The 15,348-nt window shown below is 40.8% G+C and overlaps 1 protein-coding gene and 1 pseudogene across 2 annotated transcripts in view; both read left to right on the forward strand.

Moving 5' to 3' along the window:
- The window catches only part of IP6K1 (inositol hexakisphosphate kinase 1), a 53,087-nt gene that overhangs the window by 23,770 nt on the left and 13,969 nt on the right, over positions 1 to 15,348 (forward strand). For both annotated transcript variants that reach the window (XM_046668975.1, XM_046668981.1), the window contains exon 2: positions 6,747 to 7,095. In XM_046668975.1, the coding sequence (XP_046524931.1) occupies positions 6,873 to 7,095 (223 nt within the window). In that variant the 5' untranslated portion in view covers positions 6,747 to 6,872. The remainder of the gene's footprint in view (positions 1 to 6,746; positions 7,096 to 15,348) is intronic.
- On the forward strand, positions 10,158 to 11,495 carry LOC124243415 (aminoacyl tRNA synthase complex-interacting multifunctional protein 2-like; annotated as a pseudogene).

Genomic DNA, 15,348 nt, shown 5'->3' on the forward strand with positions numbered 1-15,348 from the left:
TATTTTTAAACGTTTAAATGTAAAATCATTTCCATCCAATACACACAATGCTACAAACTATTCCATAGAAGAGTATAAGATCCTTCTCACAAAAGCAAGATTTTCTCACCAAATATCCTGCCAATAATCATCACAGAAGTGGTGAAGTCTCATCTGAAACAGAGAAAACAGGTACTCTGGAAGCAGAGCTTAAAACATTGATCATGATTTCCACTATAGACTGAATGTTTGTGTCCTCCCCAAGTCGTATGTTGAAACCTAATCCCCAGTGTGATGGTATTTGGAGGTGGGGCCACTGGGAGGTGATTAGGTCATGAGGGTGGAGCCCTCATGAATGAGATTATGCCGTTATAAAGGAGACCCCAGAGAGCTTCTTCCACCATGTGAGGACACAGTGAATCACCAGACACCAAATCTGCCAGTGCCTTGATCTTGAACTTGCCACCTCCAGAACTGTGAAACATAAATTTCTCTTGTTTATAAGCCACCCAGTCTATGGTGTTCTGTTTACAGCAGCCCAAACAGACTAAGACAATTTCCTAAGGATCCTTCTCAAAACCCTAAGGATGTTCCTCCTCATAGTTACCTCCTTTTAATACTCTTAATGCCCCAAAGAGGAGAAATGCCCTACTTCTGGCAAGGGAAAAAAGAGGTAGAAAGAGAATAGTAAATTTTCCTTCAACTTTCAATCTGGGCAAATGCCGCTTCAGACTTTCATCTCAAAGAATAGGCTATAGAACTTAAATACTAATGGCAGTTGCTTTTTACTTTTGAATGTTTGTTTGTCAGTCATAGCTAAGGAACGTCAGGATGATTGGGGAAAGTGGGAACCTCTTTGTTCCTGGGAGATAGTTTTAATAAATGCCAGTTTTCTGCCAGTCTTAGAAACTGGGGTGGCAGCTCACAAGTTCTTGAGTCTGACCTAGACACATCTGAGCCATGGAATTAAAGTGGCTATTTTGTAACACTCAGGTACCACCCTTCATTCCTTTCCTTGACCCTGGAAACCACCTCTTGCCAGCTCAGAGGTCTGTATCTACAGGAATTTCACTTTTCCAGAGAAAATCTTATGAGTGTTACTTGGAAGGCAAACAAGACAGGTGACTTGGGAACACGTTTACGTGGTACTAATTCTACACAGAAAGGTAAAACTTGGCCATGATTTCTGTAACGATACAGCTCTCAGATGACAGATTCCAGGAAAAAAACACTGTGAAACACTGGTCTCTATTTAGATTTCCCTCTGCCCAGAGCTCATAGCACTCCCCACTATAGGCTTGTCCTTGTGCTCCTAGAATGTTAGTCACAATTTCCTGCTCAGGAGGACACTGGGTTATTATGCACCTTTCCTTCATCTGGGTTTATAGTCACTGATATGTGAGAAGTTTCTGATCCTGCTGGGAGATAGAGGAAGAACAGAATAGTCTCTCCTGTCCTCTAGACTTTACACATCTTTTTTTATGTGTGAGGAAGGTTGGTCCTGAGCTAACGTCTGTTGCCAGTCTTCCTCTTTTTGCTTGAGGAAGATTGTTGCTGAGCTGACATCTGTGCCTATCTTCCTCTATTTTATGTGGGATGCTGCCACAGCGTGGCTTGACGAGCAGTGCTAGGTCCTCACCTGGCATTCGAACCTGCGAAGCCTGGGCTGCTGAAGTGTATTGTGCTGATTTAACCCCTCGACTTTACACGTCTTAATGGTTTACATTGTATTAAGTTTGAGTAGCTCTGCTGGGTATACTGAAAGGGATATATTAAGATGTTTGGGCCATATTGATAGTCTCTAAGGGAAGTGGTGAAATTATGTAGGGTTTGTTGAAGGGAGGTTTGTAGGTATGTTTCAGTGTGTTCTGACAGTACTTCTTGTTACTCAAGTCCTTAGTCATGACAGGGAGAAGGTTCTTCCTGCCTTACTGGTTTGCATCGTATTTGGTTACTCGGTCTTGTTGTGCAGGAAGGTCCCCAGGATGGCTGTCGTCATGCCCAGAATGTTAGTGCTAGTGACCATGTTACACTGCATGATCAGAATACTGTGGTGACCATGTACCTCTTGGTGGCATTGGCAGCTGAATAGCTTGGAGGACTGATGAGTGTGAAGATGCTGAAGACAATGGTGGTGGGTGTGGGAAAAGACACAGAAGACTTTGACAGTGACAGCCAGGAGTAGGAACATCCAGGGTACTACTTGACTTGGAGATGCAGTCAAGTCGTGGCCTGCAGAGGGATCAAGGTTGTAATGGGATCTTCTAGAAGCTTCCTAATTGCAGTTAATTCTGGAGTAGGGCGGGGGATGAACCTGGGCATCACTTTGCTTCAGGTACTTCGCAGGTGACTAATGCACCACTGGGGAAGAGGAGGTTCTGTCTTGTGAGTGGAGTGTTAAGTATGTATGTTAGTGCCCAGCAGAGGCTGCTGGTGATTGGATTGCTGTCTGGGGCTGAAAGGTAAGCTCATTTGGGACACTAACTCTTGCCAAAGGCTTTGAAAATATTGCCTTGGTAAAGTACCTCTCCACAGAAACTTAGGGAACTTTGAACAACTTGGTATTTGACTGGTCTTTTGCTGGTTATTCCTCCCTGTTCAGCTTAGCAGTGACTCCAAGAAATGCTCCAGCCTGTCCCTTTTTTTTTTCTAGCTTCTCGGTATGGTTTTAGATTCCTTTCTGTTCCTCTTGTCCTTATTCACATGCCTTAGAAGTTCCATAGGAATGGAAGGTTCTGTGTGCTTCTGTGGCTCTTGTCTGACACAGGAGTAACTGCATAATGAGCCCTCACTACCTTGCAAGAGGAGTGGACATCAAGTCTTAGGAAGAAACTATAAAATGAGGAATTGCAGTTGTGCTTAAGGGATCAAAGAATAGTTGGGAGACTAAGGGAGACTCTCTTTCTCTGAGCTGTGTTAATTAATTACAAAGCAAAGTGATTTTTCACAGAGAAAAAAAAGATTGCAAATCCTAATGGATTTGAATAGATAGACTTGTGAGGTCTTTATAATATGTGGATTATTATACCTAAGCTTTTTCTCCTCCTGAATAAGCTCTTGTGATATTTGTAGGAGATGATATTTAGTTGTTGTTCTTTTTTTTAAGTAGAAGTATTTTTTATTAGTCTCAATCTAAAAATTATCCTGTTACTATTGTCATAGCCAAAGATTTTGTTGTACCTTATGTACTTGAGCAATATGAATTTCAGATAGCAGATGCATGGGAAACACCACTGTATTGTTAACCAGGTAGGGAACCTCGATTTATTGATGCATAGGGAAAAGAGTACCATTTGTAAAGTTTCCCCAAGGGAAACCTTTGGAGTCATTTATAAAACAAAAAACAAGACATAAACTGGTGGATTTTATTGTTATTGTTAGTTTAACCTATGGCAATGAAACCGGAGTCCCTCATGATTTCAGTTATCTGACATTATTTTTTGATACTTTGTAGCTTTTAAAGAATTTGCAAGTTTTTCTTTATGGTAGTAGTTCCTTAATTTAAGTCTAGAAAAGTCTTCAGAAGCTATTGACGTCTTGAGTGGCATAAACTACTTGAAATCACGTCAGTGTATTTGCAGAGGACAGTCTCCCAAATCTTTGAGGATTAGTTACACTCTGGAAAACAGGATTTCTTGACTCCATTGTATTTAGATGCATTCGTAAAAAATAATGATCAATAAGGTCTTGAAGTGGCAAGAGTAAGATTTCTTTTATGGTCTGTGTCTTATTGAATCACAGCAGAATTAGTTCTAAGCTAATTATTTGGGTATTTGGACAGATTCATTCCTCCTTATTAGAGAAAGAATTTTCTGTTTGTCATTTTTTTTGTAGTGTCTTGGTATCAGCCTGTGCACCAGACATAATTCAAATTCTTTGCCTTCAGGGACACTTTAAAGATTATAGAGCTACATTTTTCACTTTGAGGCTTGGGGAGAGTGTGCCCTTTGTCACCAGTGAAGGGCTTGTTCTTTAGTTGTTGGAAGTTTCCCTTTTGTCATCAGAAAACACTTATTGACCTCTTTATGTGCAAAGTGTATTAACTGGAGATCTGGGGATTTTGATGCAACTATTTCTGTCCTTTCATTTAGGATGGTTTTGGCTATAAGTGATAGATTTTGTTACACAACAAGAAGATATCCAGTACTTTAGTGATAGCAACGGGGACCCCAATTTTTTTCTTTCTGTTCTGCATACTCAGCCTTGTCTTTAGGCTAGTATCTTTTAGGGTCACAAGGTGGCTGCAATAGTCTCAGATATCACATCCAGACAAAATAAGATTCTGAGGAAGAAGAAGGACACCTTTCTCGTGGTCTTTAAGAGCAAGGTAACCTTTCCCAGAGAACCCCTGGCCACCTTCCCCTCGTATCTCATTGAGTAGAAGAGGGTCATATGCTCTTTCGTAAGTCAGCCCACTTAGAAGCATTGGGGTACTATTCAAGATTCTCCCTGAGCTAGAATGAAATTTCACATTCCCTTGAGGTTTGGCTACCTGAACAAGATTGGGGCACTGTTAGCAAGGAATTGGTGGAGGCCTCTCAGTCCATAGTTTTCACAGTGGGCCTTAGGTGAACACTAGACTTCAGGAGCAATCTCTGGTTGTTTTTGAAGAAGAGAGCGGTCACTATTTCCAGTACTTCCAAGGCTGGGCAGTAGGTGAGGCAAGCCCAAGTCCTTCGCCTGCATCAGCATGTCCCGCAGGGTTAGCAGTGGGCGTGTCTTCATTTTACAGTTGAGGAAACTTGAAGTTAAGTGACTTATCCAAGGCTCCACACTTTGTAAGCCAGCACTTCACGGAGGTTGAAAGAATTCTGAGCCCTTCTGCTTTTCAGGTTCCATGTTATTTAAAAAGAAATCCCAAAACAAAGTTACAGAAATGTGGTATATTTTACATGTTTACTTCTAAGAAAGTATTTCAAACACAAAAACGGTACCATGACTTTCTGTGGACATCATGTGGAAACAAAATATCGGAAGTCTAGATCTGACTAGAGATTGGACTTTCTGCCTTTCAGTCCTGTGGAGGCTGCAGAGGTTGCCATGGATCTCTCAGAGTCCAAGGAATGGCCATTTCCTTGACCCTCCTCTTGCCCAACTCTTCTGGAATACTTGGCACTGTTGTCCCCTGTCCTTTCTGAGACACCCACTGACCCAAAAGTTTAGCACCTTTCTGGTATCCCATCCACAGTCAGAGGCAATCCCAGGGTGAAGCGGAGCCAGCACAGGAGCTGACTGACAGTACTGACTAGAGTCCACAGTGGCACCCCCAAGAACCCTGAGAAAAGGCCTCCACAATTGCTTCCCCATTTTCCACTCTAAGCACTGCCACTGTGAGATTCCTTTTATTTTCATATCGTGCTTTTACTCACGGTGGTCCTCTTCCTGGAATTACTTAATTCATTCCAACAACTCCTTTTTTTGAGCACTTACTGTGTGCCAGGAACTGCCTTGGACCCTGGATGGAGATGAGAGAATGGTTTGGTGGTGGTGACAGGGAAGTAAATAGCTGACAGTACAGTGATGATATTGCTATGATAGAATTGGCACAGGTTATCTTAGGAGCCATAGAGGTGTGCACCAAACTCATGTTTGGACAGAATGGAGTCTGGGAGAACTCCCTGGGGCAGAGTTGCCTTATCCTGAAGGAGGACTAGGAAGTGGATAGCTAGGCAAAAACGTGTGTATGCATTAAAGCTGTGCTGATCTGTTTGGGAGAGTGGAAATGGAGAATAATTTATTTTTGTTGATAGCAGTGAAATAGACCATAGTTTCCTGGGCAGCTTTGGATTAAGAAAATTTTGCAGTTTTGCAACAGTGTTCTTGTATAGCCCATTTTGCCCATAGTTGTGAGGTTCAGGAAAAAAGTAATAGTTTATCTCTTACAGGTAAAACCATATTCTTGCTCTACACATATTTTACTTCTTTAGTCTTGATCTTTCAGATGTAGTCTTGCCTAATACATTCCTAATTTTAAAAATGTATTCAGTATTAAAGAAGTTGCCTGCTACTTTAACTTTCTTGAGAGAAAATTAACATTACAAGGAGGGTATCTAAGTACAGAGAGCTTTTCCTTGTCCCACTAATTGGTAGAGAGTCATACAGAAAGGGAAAGTGTGTGGTGCTGGGTATGGTCATAAACTGATGGCCGTAGATTTAAAGTAGAAGAACTCTGAAGCCTGAATTCCTTTGGGAAAAGCAAAACCTTTTTATGATTCTACAACTCAGCAGGGAATGGCTTTCCCTGCCTGGTCTTGGCACCTTGAGCAGAAAAATTGGGAATCTAGTGGGCCCTGATTTCTCAGGCAAAAATCCTTTGAGTCAGGGAGAGACCCTTACCAGTACTGGATATTGTGAGAAATCTGAACAGAATGAATTCGTGTGGCCTTGTGTTTTTTCCCCTGAACTCTTAGCTTTGATTGTGAAGTAAATGAGGGTAGTTGTCTTCCTGATGGCTGTAACTACTGTAGCTCAAAGGCAAATCCTTTAGAGAACTTAGAAGGGATCTGAGAACTAGGAAAGGAAGAGAATGTAGGCGTCTGTGCATAAAAAGATGGATGGAGGAGACCAAAGTTGCATCATTCAACAAAAATTTACCCACCGCCTCTCATGCACCAGGCAGTGTTGTTGTACATGCTGGCGGACCACATAGCAGGGAACAAAACAAAATCCCTGTTCTTACTCAGGGAGCAGATGTTCTGTGAGCTCCAGGGAAATTGCAGCTCTCCAGGTGTTTTGATTCCCTCTTTTCCTCTCTTCCTTCTGTTTAGGAAAGAAGAATAATCTGAACACTCTGACCACTGGCTTTCAGCTCACCAGGACCTTCTACCTCGCTCTCTTTTCGTGGCCCATGTGCTGCATCCTCTGCCCTCAGTGTGCAGCTGGCCCCCAACGCAATGTGTGTTTGTCAAACCATGGAAGTGGGGCAGTATGGCAAGAACGCAAGTCGGGCCGGAGACCGGGGAGTCCTCCTGGAGCCCTTCATCCACCAGGTGGGCGGACACAGCAGCATGATGCGCTACGACGACCACACTGTGTGCAAGCCCCTCATCTCCCGGGAGCAGCGCTTCTACGAGTCCCTGCCTCCCGAAATGAAGGAGTTCACCCCTGAGTACAAAGGTCAGTCACTGGTCAGTTTGGAGAGAGCAACAGCCTTGGGCTTGTAGGCCCTCAGCTCAGTTTACCTTGTTTTGTTGGCCATGTGATGTGATAGTAGGTCTCTCTTGTCTCAAAGCAGCTAAGTCACTTTGTTACAAAAATTGAAGGCTGAAAGCATCAGCTGAGGTCTTTAGATTTTGCAGTTTGAATTCATTGATAGGTAAACCAAAGAAGAACTCACAGCATTAAGTCCCATTGGTGCAGAGAATGCTATTCTCAAGGAAGTTTCCTCTATTTGCTGAGTGATATAGGAGAGAAGGGGGCAGCACTTTTCTGGTCCCAGAGGAGGAGGAATTGGATGCTTTCCAGGCTAAAGTGGTTAGACAGCTGGCAAGGAGGCTCTATGGAGGCTCTGTCTGTTCGTGCTGGCGGAATGAATTGATGGTAAGAAATTTACAGAAGGACTTGGGCTTGGAGGTCATAACTTTTGAAGGAAAAATAATGTTTTAAAATGTAAATTAACTTTATAGAATAGAAGCTCATGAATATCTACCAGAATTGTCACTTTATTTTAAAATCTGATTTTTGTCACTTTTTACACAATTTTATGATTGCCCATCTTGTGTAAGTTATATTGTTTTGTGTTCTGCTTTTTAACTTTTCCAAAGCTGTATAAATTCAGTCATGTTTACACTATCCTTTACTTAGGGATTCTCAGTTTAGAAAAACCAATTCATATCAGTATTGACTTGTTTCCTTAACTTATGTTTTATTGTGGTGAAATATATATAATATAAAATTTACCACTTTTGAGTGTTTTTTATTTATTTATTTATTTTTTTTTTGAGGAAGATTAGCCCTGAGCTAACTACTGCCAATCCTCCTCTTTTTTGCTGAGGAAGCCTGGCCCTGAGCTAACATCGTGCCCACCTTCCTCTACTTTATACATGGGACACCTACCACAGCATGGCGTGCCAAGCGGTGCCATGTCCACACCCGGGATCCGAACCGGTGAACCCCGGGCCTCCGAGAAGCGGAACGTGCGAACTTAACCACTGCGCCAGTGGGCCGGCCCCTTGAGTGTTTAATTTAGTGACATTAAATACCTTCACAGTGTTGTATACCATTGTTATCTATTTCCAGAACTTTTTCATCACCTCGAACAAAACCTCTGTACCCATTATTTTATTTTATTTTTTTGAGGAAGATTAGCCCTGAGCTAACATCTGCCATCAATCCTCCTCCTCTTGCTCAGGAAGGCTGGCCCTGAGCTAACATCCGTGCCCATCCTCCTCCACCCCGTATGTGGGACGCCTGCCACAGCATGGCCTGACAAGTCGTGCGCAGGTCCGCACCTGGGATCCGAACTGGCAAACCCTGGGCCACTGGAGCAGAGCGTGCAAACTTAACCGCTGCGCCGCCAGGCTGGCCCCCTCTGTACCCATTAAACAGTGACTCTCCATTTCCCCCTCACCCAAACCCCTGGTAACCTCTAATCTACTTTCTATCTCTAAAAATTTGCCTGTTGTAGGTTATTTCATATAAGTGAAATCACGTAATTTTTGTCCTTTTGTGTCTGGTTCTTTTCACTTAACATAATGTTTTCAAGGTTCATCCATGTTGTAGCACGTATCAGAACGTCATTTCTTTTTATGGCTGAATACTATTCCGTTGTAAATATGTGCCACATTTTGTTTATCCATTCATCTGTTGATGGACGCTCGGGTTGTTCCCACCTTTTGGCTATTGTGAATAATGCTTCTGTGACTGTTAGTTTACAAGTATCTGTTTGAGTCCCTGTTTTCACTTCTTTTGGTTATATACCTAGGAGTGGAATTGCTGGATCATATGGTGATTCTGTGTTTAACTTTTTGGGAAACTGCCAGACTGTTTTCTATAGCGGCTGTATCATCTGACATTCTTAGCAGCAGTGTTCCTAATTTTTTACATCCTTGCCAATACTTATTTTCCTTTTTTAATAAAATTATTATAGCCACCATAGTGTGAAGTGGTATTTCATGGTGGTTTTGATTTGCATTTTCTTTTTTTGCTGAGGAAGATTTGCCCTGAGTTAACATCCGTGCCCATCTTCCTCCACTTTATATCTGGGACGCCTGCCACAGCATAGCTTGCCAAACAGTGCCATGTCCGCACCCCGGATCCGAACTGGCGAACCCTGGGCTGCCAAGAAGTGGAACGTGGGAACTTAACTGGTGTGCCACCGGGCATTTTCTTAATGACTAATGATGTTGATGTGCTTGTGCTGTTGGCCATTTGTATCTCTTCCCTAGAGAAATGTCTGTTCAAGTCCTTTGTGCAGTTTTGAATTGGATAGTTTGTTTGCTATTGTTTTCAAAACAGAGTCAGAAGAATGTTGAATTTGGAGGAATAGCTATTCTAAGGCTCCAAAACTAGAGAGAAGCCAGAATCAAACACACTGCTGTCTCTGAGTGGCTAAAGAAACAATAGTTGCAAATGCTTTATAAATGCAGCTTAAGCCACCAACTCATCCACACTCAACACATCCATGGCTAAAGCTTCTGCTATAAATATGACAAAACCAGAAAAAGAACTACAGGCCCTGTTAGCTCATGGAGTCCTGATGCTAAGGAAGAAATCTCTTAAAAGGAAGTTGAGCCCTGCCTCCAGACAAATGTTTTCTAAATCACAACCACCAAAACTGGGACAAGTTAGAATCTCAAGGTACCTCCCAGGGAAGGATTGTCAGTCATAGAATTGGTTCAGGTTTTCCCTCAACGTTTTCTCAGACTGGGGAACTGAAGTCCTTAAAAGCCATAGCAAATCCTTCGTATATACTTGATTTTCTTTCCTCGGGCTGCATTTTCACAAGGGAAGAATAAATACACTTTCTCAAAAATACAATTCAGTTAAACTAAAATTGATCCCTTCTTTTTAAGTCAAATGAAGCCCAATTTATTCAAAGAAAATAGAGGATATTATTGATCCAATTCATATATTTCAAAGACAGACAGCATTTATATTTTGAAATAAATTTACAATTATAGAAAAGTTGAAAAAATAATAGAGTTCCCATATACCCAGCTTCCTCTAATGCTCCCATGATGCCAACATACCAGGTAAAGCCCTATCACAGGGTCACCCATGTCTTCTTGGAGAGCTCCCACCTGCATGTACTGGCTCCCCAGCATGCATGGCAGAACCAGCAGCCCCAGGCTGGATGCAGGCCATGTGCAGGAGGAGTCTGACCCATCTCTCTTTTTTTTTTTTTTTGAGGAAGATCAGCCCTGAGCTAACATCTGCCAATCCTCCTCTTTTTGCTGAGGAAGACTAGCCCTGAGCTAACATCCATGCCCATCTTACTTTATATGTGGGATGCCTACCACAGCATGGCTTGCCAAACAGTGCCATGTCCGCACCCGGCATCCAAACTGGTGGACCCCAGGCCACCAAAGCGGAATGTGCGCACTTAACTGCTGCGCCAGCGGGCCAGCCCCAATGATCCATCTCTTGAAGCTCTTGAGTCCTGCCAAGATGATATTTTAAAACGTCTGTATGAATTGAAAGCTACAGATGATGGTCTTTCCAAGATGATTCAGATGTCTGATATGGACTTGGATTTAACAAACATAGCAAAGCTGATGAGCCCACTGCTTGTTCAGCAAGTATATAGAACTTAAACTCAGTGCTTGGAAAGGATTATGGGGCACTGAAGGACACTGTGATCAGTGCAAACCCCACCTCCCGTCTCCCTGCCCATGCTGTGCCAGCTGCTCTGTGACCGCTACAGGGTCCTGTCCACCATTCACATGCATTCAGCAGTCAAGAACATACCAGAAAACCTTTTCAAGTACTTTGGCAAGCAGACTAAAAAACAGCCCCATCATGAATATCAGCTGAGTTTTACTCTAATTTAGAAGAATGTACCAAAGACGCAAATGAAGTTCATTGTCCAAACAATGTATCCTGTCAAAGGAGAAGGGAGCATTGCATGTTTTTTGCTCTCTCTGTTTGGCCAAAAGCATAATGCTGTAAATTTAACCCTCATAGACAGTGGGGTAGACATAGCTGTTTTTCAGCTGAAAGAGGGAAGCAGTAAAGAAAAAGCCGCTGTGTTTCACTGCATGAACTCTGCTCTTGGAAAGAGCCCCTGGCTTGTTGGAAATGAACTCACTGTGGCAGATATTGTGCTGGAACCTATGCTCTAGCAGACGGGAGGCTGCAGTGTAATGGTGCCAGCCAACGTGCAGAAGTGAATGAGGGCCTGTGAAAACCTGACCCCTTTTAACACTGCCCTCAAGCTCCTTAAGTGACTTTCAGTAACCGATCTTAAAGGGTTTAGATTTTAAGAATGGTGCTGTTTCATGCCTATTGTTGATAAGGGGACTTACATTAAAATCAGTGTTTATTTAGGCCAGTTGTCAAGTATCAATAAAAGTATATTAAAAAATTAACAAAAAAAATAACCGTGGTACAATTCATAATTTCCAAATGAGTATCGATAATGCTATTTATCATACTGTTAGTACAAATAATAATACTATTAACTATTCGGCACACCTCCTTCACATTTCGGCAGTTTTCCTATTTACGTTTTTTTTCTGGTCCAGGATTTCATGTTGCATGTAGTCCTCCTTAGTCTTTTCCAGTCTGGGGCAGCTTCTCAGTTTTTCTTTGTCCTTCATGACCTTGACACTTGTGAAGAATACTAGCAGTTGTTTTGTGGAGTGTCCCCAAGTTTAGATTTGTCCTATGTTTCCTCGTGATTAGATTAGGTTATATATTTTGGGCCATAGAAATGATCCTGTGTCCTCAGTTAATCATGTCAGGAGGGGTACATGTCTTGTTACTAGTGATTTAACTTTGATCAGGTGATCGGTGATTAAGGTGGTGTCTCCCAGGCTTCTCCACTGTAAAGCTATTATTTTTCCCATTGTAATTGATGAATATCTTACAGGGAGATATTTTGAGACTCTGTAAATATCCTGTTTCTTATTGTACTTTAGCCTACTGATTTTAGAATACATCAGTGGTTCTTGCCTGCAACAATTATTACTGTGTTGCACACCTAATGGTGACTTATGTTTCCATTATTCCTTCTATGTTTATTAATTAAAAGGAAGTACAGTTCTATAAGATTTGTCCCTTCTCACCCATTTATCTATCAATATGGACTTATGGATATTTTATCCCTCAGATTACTCTAGATTTGACAACTGGGACTCCTTTACATTGGTTCTTGTGTACTTTTGACATATACCTGCATCATTTTTGACTACTTCTTTACTTTTGGTTATCACAAGATGCTCCAGGCTCATCTTGTATTTTTCCTGCTCGAATTCAGGAGCCAACCATTTTTCCTAGAGCTCTGCTTCCTTTTATTGTAGAAATGATATTTAGAAAAACCAAGATCTTGGTGCTAGATGTACTGATTGTTCCTGGAATATCATTGCTTTTAGGACCCTTTAGCAGGCAGGTCTAGAAAATACATGTATAAATACTAACGCACATATACTTAGATATGTCGTTATTGCCAGAAGCACAGATGTTTTTTAAAACTCGACCAAGCTGAGGAAAAGTGCCAATAATATTGTACATTTTGGCAGTAGGTTTAAAGGATTTTCTTTTATTTACTATGACCAGCTACTCTCATCAAGTGTTACTGCTTGTAGTACTGAATGTGAGGTTCTAGGCTTCAGTGTCCTTCTGCAAAACTCTGCCTCATGCAGCTATCAGGTATTTATTGAGCATCTACTAGATGCCAAGCCCTGTGCTCATTAGTGTAAAAGACAAAAAAGGTCCATACCTTCAAGGAGCATACATGCTAATGTAAGAAACAAGAGTAAACAGACAGAACAACTGTAGATTGTGATAAGTGCTATGAAGAAACCGAAGTTTGTAATTGAAAATAATAAGGCTTCCAGAACAGAACACTTGATATAGGATGATCAGGGAAGCCGTGTCTGGGGAGGCTTGAAGGACTGAAGGATGAGGAGTAACTGTGGGCAAAGGGCAGTGGAAAAAACATTCTAAGCAGAAGCGAAAGCCCTGAGGTTTAAAAAAAAAAAAGCTTATGTGTGCTAAGAACTTGTTCGCTTCTTTTGCCAATTAAGAGTTAAGAAACAACCTAATTCAAAAATGGTCAAAGGACTTGCATATACATTTCTTCAGAAAAGATACACAGATGGTTAATAAGCACATGAAAAGATGCTCAACATTATTAGTCTATTAGGGAAATGCAAATCAAAACCACAATCAGATAACAATCACACCCACTAGGGTAGCTATTAAAAGAAAAAAGAAAAGAACAAGTGTTGACAAAGATGTAGAGAAATAGGAACATTGCTGGTAAGAATGTCAGATGATACAGCCGCTATAGAAAACAGTCTGGCAGTTTCCCAAAAAGTTAAACACAGAATCACCATATGATCCAGCAATTCCACTCCTAGGTATATAACCAAAAGAAGTGAAAACAGGGACTCAAACAGATACTTGTAAACTAACAGTCACAGAAGCATTATTCACAATAGCCAAAAGGTGGGAACAACCCGAGCGTCCATCAACAGATGAATGGATAAACAAAATGTGGCACGTTTACAACGGAATAGTATTCAGCCATAAAAAGAAATGACGTTCTGATACGTGCTACAACATGGATGAACCTTGAAAACATTATGCTAAATGAAAAGAACCAGACACAAAAGGACAAAAATTACATGATTTCACTTATGTGAAATAACCTACAACAGGTGAATTTGTAGAGACAGAAAGTAGATTAGAGATTACCAGGGGTTCAGGTGAGGGGGATAAATGGGTAGTTATTATTTAATGGATACAGAATTTTTGTTTGAGATGATGAAAAAGTTCTGGAAACAGCTAGTGATAATGGTTAAACAACATTATGAATGTACTTAATACCACTGAGTGGTACATTTAAAAATGGTTAAAATGACAAATTTATCTTATGTATTTTTTACCACAATTTTTAAAAGTAAATAAAAAGTGTATTTTAAAAAAATAACACAACCTCCACCCAAATGTAATCTGTGTCTATTTAGACCAATCTTCCAAATGCCAAGAAAATTAGGGCTTATATCAGATGAGTTAAAAGACCATTGATTTTCATTTTCCTACCTGCATTCTACCTCGGTGTGAGTCATAAGGTAAAAAAATGTCAGGATCAAATGTATTTTTCTCTTAAACTAGTAGTAGATTGCATGGCTCATTTAATTACCAAATCTCACCTACTCTTGGAGGGAACTTCTTCCTGCCCTACCCACAGCATAGCCATTTTTCCCCGATTGTGTGTGATGCTCTATGTCTACCAGTGGATATCAGGATACTCAGTGGTGTGTGCCTGTAAAGAACGAAAGGTTTCCAGTATAGCTTTAGATGGCTCGGCAAGACAAAAGGAAAAGAAGTGATTGTAAAAGGAGGGAATGATACATTTGACTATATAAAATTAAAAACTTAGGTTTATCAAAATATTCCTTTAAAGAAAATGAAGAGATAAAGATATTTACAACACATATAACTGACCAAGGATTAATTTCTAGAATCAATACATGTACACACCTATATATATAAAAATTTGTGCAAATCAGTAAGAAAAAGACAAGGGGCCAGACCCATGACTGAGTGGTTAAGTTCGTGCGCTCCACTTCGGCAGCCCAGGGTTTCATCAGTTCGGATTCTGGGCACGGACATGGCACCACTCATCAGGCCATGCTGAGGCGGCATCCCACATGCCACAACTAGAAGGACCCACAACTAAAATATATAACTATATACCAGGGGCACTTTCGGGAGAAAAAGGAAAAATAAAATTTTTAAAATAAGAAAAAGATAATAAGAGAATGAAAATAAAATCAATGAAAACCAAAGACCAAGGGCCAATTCTTTGAGAAGAATGATAAAATTGATAAATCTCTAGCCAGACTGATCAGGAAAAAGACATAAATTTCCTATATCAGAAATGGTAGATGTGTCATCACTACAGATTCTACTGATATTTAAAATATAAAAGGATATTATGAATGACTTTATGCCAATAAATTCTACACCTCAGATGAAATAGGCAATTTCTTGAAAGACACAAACTATGAAAACTCACTGAAGAAGAAATGGATATTTTGAATAGCCCTATCTATTAAATGAAAATTGGAGTTTAAAGTATTCTAGCAAAGAAAACTCCACGCCCTCATGGCTTCACTAGTGAGTTCTACCAAATATTTAAGAAAGAAATACTGCCAGTTCTACACAAACTCTTCCAAAAAATTGAAGTGGGAATATATC

The sequence above is a fragment of the Equus quagga genome, chromosome 1 (genome assembly GCF_021613505.1).
Source record: "Equus quagga isolate Etosha38 chromosome 1, UCLA_HA_Equagga_1.0, whole genome shotgun sequence".
In the NCBI taxonomy this organism is placed as follows: Eukaryota; Metazoa; Chordata; class Mammalia; order Perissodactyla; family Equidae; genus Equus; species Equus quagga.